Source organism: Limulus polyphemus, unplaced genomic scaffold, assembly GCF_000517525.1.
Source record: "Limulus polyphemus unplaced genomic scaffold, Limulus_polyphemus-2.1.2 Scaffold2647, whole genome shotgun sequence".
Classification (NCBI taxonomy): domain Eukaryota; kingdom Metazoa; phylum Arthropoda; class Merostomata; order Xiphosura; family Limulidae; genus Limulus; species Limulus polyphemus.
The window spans coordinates 105,891-112,207 of record NW_013668257.1 but is presented as its reverse complement, the minus strand read 5'-3'; the positions used below and the strand labels follow the sequence as shown (position 1 = coordinate 112,207).

At 30.6% G+C, this 6,317-nt stretch overlaps 1 protein-coding gene across 3 annotated transcripts in view; it reads left to right on the top strand.

Annotated features, from left to right (window-relative positions):
• LOC106467525 (coiled-coil domain-containing protein 174-like) overlaps positions 1-6,317 on the top strand; it is a 128,773-nt gene that overhangs the window by 38,504 nt on the left and 83,952 nt on the right. For all 3 annotated transcript variants that reach the window (XM_013927889.2, XM_022395722.1, XM_022395723.1), the window contains exon 3: positions 632-732. In XM_013927889.2, the coding sequence (XP_013783343.1) occupies positions 632-732 (101 nt within the window). The remainder of the gene's footprint in view (positions 1-631; positions 733-6,317) is intronic.

Sequence of the window (6,317 nt, the reverse complement as noted above, 5' to 3'; positions counted from 1 at the left end):
AATAATCAAAACATTTCAGAGGTGTGGGCGCCAAAAGTGTGTTTGCCCCTGGGTGCTGAGAACCCTTGCTACGACACTGCCTTCAGATAAAGAGAATGCTGAACTATGAAGGTAGTTCATCTGTTGTTGCAAAGAAAAGGGTAATTGGAGATAGCATTTCAAACAGTTTCGTGTGGGAGGTAGAACTTTAAGAAAATAACAATGAACAAAACTATAATATTTGTATATAATATATTAGGAATGAAAACACAGAATGAGTATATTAAATTGGAAAAATTATGTAAGTTATCTTCTCTGTTTTGTTTTACTGTTTATAAGCTAAAATTAAGATACTGCTTTTCTTTTCTAGATAATAATTTGAAAACTGTATAAAATACTAATTTTAATTTTGAAAAATAACTTAATTCATCAGCATTTTACTGTGCTAAATTCATATATCAGTAAATGTATAATTTTAATTCTGTATTTATTTGAGATGCATATATATATATTTTTAAATTGTGATCATAAATTTTAAAAAATACAAAAGTTTTGTCATATATGCAATTAAATATTCATATATATCATGTACAAATTCTTTTTGTTTGGGAAGATGTCTAAATTCAGTTTCTGAATTATTGTTTTTACCAAGAAAATTAATGTTTGGAGCAGAAAAAATAAAGGAGTTTTAGAACGAGCACAAAAAGATCTTGAAACTAAGACTGAAGAGGATGATGTCTTGACAAAATCAAGGTTTGTATATTTTTATCACTTAAAACCTGATAAATGTCAGAGCTTATCTGCTCAGTGGAAAAAACTTGTTAACTACAGTAAATACATTGTGAATTAACACACTGGATATATTGTTGCTCTGTGTACTGAATGTGACATACAGTAGCAACTGAGCATTCCTGCATTCTCCTACGTCTTTTCCACTAATCATTGAAAAATGAGGCTCGTTGTTAAAATATAAGATTATAAAACTAAAATATAATCAATGACAATTATATCATTTCTTTGAAAAGTCACTCTGTGTTACATGAAATGTTACTTTATACTTTGTGGTAAACTTGTAAGTAATTCTAGACCTTATCCTTTTCTTTTATGCTATTCCATAATATATTATTTGTCATGTGTACTAGGTACTTTTATGTGGTTTGTAGACTTGTATGGTTAATTCAAGTTTTCCAAATTACTATAGTCTTCAAACTTCCTCTGGGATTTCATTTTTATAAAATATAAAATTAATTAAACTAACAAGAAATTTTATTACTGTTTTCTAATGACTACTAGCATAGTAAGCTACAGAATAGCTACAATGGCACAGTATTTAATACTAACTGTGTAAGCTAGAGAATAACTACAATGATACAGTATAATACTTACGTACTCTGTAAACTAGAGAATAGGTACAATTGTACAGTATTTACTATCAGCTCTGTAAAGTAGAAAATAGCTACAATGGTACATAATGTACCATTAGCTATGTAAACCAGAAAATAGCTACAATGGTACATGATGTACTATTAGCTATATAAACCAGAAAATAGCTTCAATGGCACACTATTTACTACTGTCTTTTCTAGTTATAGAATTGTTACCGTGTCATAATCTTTACTACTAGCTCTGGAAACTAGAGATAGTAATTAAAGTAGATAGTACAATTCAAGTTTTTTAATTCTTTGAAAGTTGTTATTATATCATGAAATATCTAGCTGTTTGAAATGGATTACATAAAATTCAGAAAAGCAAGTACTCATGAGTACTGTTTATAAGTATGTGCATACATTCATTGTGTGACTTTTCAACCAGAATGAATTATACACAAAATTATATCACAGATATATTGGCTAGACCTAGCACTGTTTTCTTTATCATATTTTTATTTATGTAATGCTACTGAGTATTTAAAATAAACATCCCTTTACAACAGTCGTAACATTACAACTACATGTAATTTTTGTATATGATACTGTTGCACAAAGAACTAAGCACACAAAGAGTTTGAACTTTTCCTTTTCGTTAATATAAAATTTCACCTCCATGTATAAATAAAGCTCATTATACTATCCAAAGTATATCATTTCCTTGTACCTAAAATATCTTTGAACAACATCTGATTTTAAACTCTATATTATCACACTGATGTTTCTTTTTTAAGTTTACTATTGAAAAGGAAAAATTTAATTATTAGATGTATAAAATAGTTTTATAAATGCATTTCAAGAATCATACTTTTTTTGATTAAATACTATCAATATGTATTTTAATTCTCAAAAATAATTGTTTGAGGCTTTTTCAGTTTTATCTTTAACAAATACCATTTAAATGTGATACTCAATTGACATCAAGTAAAATGGGTCTTATTTATTTACTTCTAGCCACCCATATCTTTCACTAAAGTTCTTAACTACTTTCTTCATGATATCTGTATTAGTACTTCATACTTTTTATGTGGTTTTATGATGTTTGATATTTTATTTTGCTTTGAGTAAGATGTAATGCACCTAAAGCTTAACAATTTCATTTAGTTTATATGTAGTACTAGTATAAACTAACATATACGTGATTTGGTATGCAAACAGAAGATTTGAAAGATTTAGTGTGTGAATTTGACTGTAGCAGTTTGAAGAAGGAAGATTCATACATATAGTTACACAATAAATAAAAAGTCTTTATTGTACTTTAGAAAAAATGATGTAATTGAAAATAGATGAAAAAAAAACAAATTCACTGAATTAAAGAAAACAGTAAGTGAACTTCAACTCTTTCCAGCTTGGTAGCATTATATAAGCCACACCAGCATTTGTACTTATAAAATTAATAAATTATAAAAACAAAAGCTATTTATAAAGAACACACTTCAAACATAAAGCAATGATTACCATTGAATGGTTTTGAACCCAAGTTAGATTTATTTGGTAAATTTACATTGAAATAAAAGGCACCAAATATGCTGTTATATGACATAACCTTGACTGTTTATTTGAAAGCTAGTTCTTGACAAAAAGTAATAGCAATATAATACAGTTACAAGCCTCATGTGATGCATTAGCACAGTTTTTCAAATGAAGTTTTTGAGTAAAATATCTTGTATATCATTAAAACTAATATAAAGAGAAACTTTAATACAAGTTTAACATAACAGCAAATGTACAACGTTTCGACAAGGTTTTGATGATGACAAAACCTTGTCGAAACGTTGTACATTGGCTGTTATGTTAAACTTATATTAAAGTTTTTCTTCATTACCCATTCAAGCCGTCTCCAGCCATTGTTAGTCTCAAAGTGGGTTCCTCGTCATCAAATTTTAATATAAAGAGAGGTTATTTTTCTTAGTATTGCCCATTTATAGAAGTTGCCTCTCTATTACTTTAAGAATGATGTACAATTGTTTAAAAAGCCCTCTTCCCCAATCTTTTTTAAAGTGAAAAGGAACTTCCAAAGTAATTGCCTCAGCAAAATAAACATTTAGTGGAACCAATGAAATTGAATTATTAGCTGTTTACCAAAAAAATTCAAACTATAATCTAATTATTATATTGCAGGATTCTTTACATTTCATCAAAGGTAAAATAGAAAACATAACCTGTAACATAGAAGTCGAATGCATTCTTGAATAATATATTCATTTATGGGACTCTTAGATTTCACAGATCCTTCAGACTGGTCTTTACTTTCATTTTCTTGTTTTCTTCTGATTCTACTTGCTTACAAAATCTGGTAAAAGAAGTAATCTAAATTGTTCTCATGTTTCTCTGGGATTTTATTTCCATCTCTTTGCAGTTCCTAAGCAATTAAGACATTGAGGAATTTTCATGTGTCAGGTTCAACTAAATATTTATCTGAAGACACCTCGTTTCAAACGTTAAGTTGTTATACAGTTTCTTCATCATTGCCATTGGATGACAGAGTCTGATATAGGATGCTTATCTTCATGTTCATATTCTTCAATCATTTAATTATTGTCACTGGGGGGATAGTTTATCAATTCACTGACCTTCAGATCCATGGTTTATCAACTCGCTGCCCTTCGGCTTCATGCATTTTCTGTTGAGTAGTGTAAATCATTTGCTGTTCATTTACATTCACTTGGTATATGAACAATTGTTTATTTTAATCCTTCTGTCCATTCAGTCTCTTACATACACTTAATGGACTACCCAGCTAGCTATATCTTCTGGGTAGATCATTCATAATCTAAAATCCCATTTAATACCAACCTCATTTAACATCTTGGTTTTTCAGATCAAAGTTCTAAATACACTTCAGGCATAATTGGGAGTATTGTGCATCTACTGCCAAAGACATTCTTTCTGCTTTGTAGGAATGCTCATATGCAACAACAGCCCATCACAGGACATGTTCACCCTTTCAGCCATGGTGTGTTATAACATGGCAGTCAATCTCACTAGTCATTGGTTAAGAGTAGTCTAAGAATTGGCAGTGGGTGATGTTGACTAGCTGCCTTCCAGCTAGTTTGTTGCTACAAAGTAGCGACAGGTAGCTCAGATAGCCCTTGAGTAGATTTTCAATCAAATTCAACAAACAAAAAAGAACACGTGTAACATCTACAATGGAACCTTCCTTCTCAGTGCCATCTGACTTCAGGCCTGTTATCATGCAGCATAACTATCTCTTCAGTCATTTTTGGGTTTTTTTCAGCAGAATCTCCTTTTCTTCCTTGTCTTGTAGACCTTCTTACAAATGCATCCCTCACAGGTTGAGATGCAGTGATGAAGAATCTGTATCTTTCTGGTTCTTGTACTTCTCTAGAAGCAACAGTTCATATCAACATACTAGTACTATGGGGTGTCCAATTTGCTCGTCTTGAGTTTCTGCCCCTTCTCCACCTTTTTTTTTGTTTATACAGTAAATTCTGTTGTTGTAGCTTATATCAACAGTTAAGGTGGTGCTTGTTTTTCAGCATTTGCTTTGCTGCAGTTTTCTCCTTTTGAATCCAAGTACGTTTTAAAGTTTTTTTTTCATTACATTGCTGTCTCTTCATCCTTAGGATCCTGTAAGAAACAGCCATAAGTGCTGTAGTTGATCAAGCAGTGAACAATACTACATTCAATTACATGTATTCTGTGATGAAAATAGTGCACCAATTTCAAAATAATCATTGTTAACTTATAGTGTAAAATGAAGTTTTTGTAATGACTATACAAATGTGTATGTACATCTACATGTAAGGTATAAAACTCAAACAAATCTGCTGAAGGTGGGCGTGGCACCTGTCAGGGGTTGAAAAAAATTTATTACTTGTTTCAACTGTATTCATTCAGAGAACTTTGAAATGTACACTTACAAGTCTAAAGGTTATGCAAGCATCTTGTCGTCTAGATGTACATCTACTCAACTGCCATTGTATTATTGAAGATACAGAGTGCCAAAGTAGAGAATTTTAATAGCTCATTGGTCATGTGACAATACATCTGAAGTTTTAAGTAGTTTCTAAAGGTTTCTTTTAAATAAACGACTTAAACTTGGATAACATAATATTTCAAATCATAACATACATTATAATGTTAATTTTATTCACATACATTGATAGTAAAGGTGCTTAATTTTTGAATGTAACTTAGTGACTTGAGCAGAAAAGAGTATAAAGGGGTACCCATTGCAAAAGGGTTGATAAAAAAACAAAGAGCTCTTATGAGTGTGTGCAAGTCCCCCCTTGTTAATTAAACTAAGTGAGATAAAGTAAAAACAAATGGACAAACTGAAAACATACTCTAAGTTAAGTCAAATGTCACATTAATTTATATAAAAATTCTGTGTGAAATTCAAGATCTTGGATTTCACAAATAAACCTTAAAAACACTATCAACTTCAATTTATAGAGCCAACACTCTCACTTTGTACCTTTTTACTGTGAACCAACACTCCACAAAACACTAGTGGGAATAAAAGCAGCAGTAACACTAATTCCTACTTGCTATGCAAGTGTAAGGAAAGTAACACAGATAACTGAGTTAATCAGACCTATAATTTAAAGTAACTATAAGATTAAATGTATAATGTAAATATGGCATAAAGTGAAGATTTGTGCCAGATAGTTAATGAAATACAACTGAAAATAACATAAGGGGACCTAAAAACTGTACAATCTTTTAAATGCAATGAAAACTTTATGGAAATTCTTTGGCAAGTGTACTTAAGTTCTGCTCTCCCAATCTCAACAGTGTCACAAATGTCAATAAACTCTAAAGTACCTGACACAAGAATACGGCTATTGACTCTTGTAAGCATTTCATTCTCCATATAAAGTCGAGACAGCTTAGTCTGCTATGTGATTGCCACGATATAAAAGACTGTTTGGTTTAGATATTATT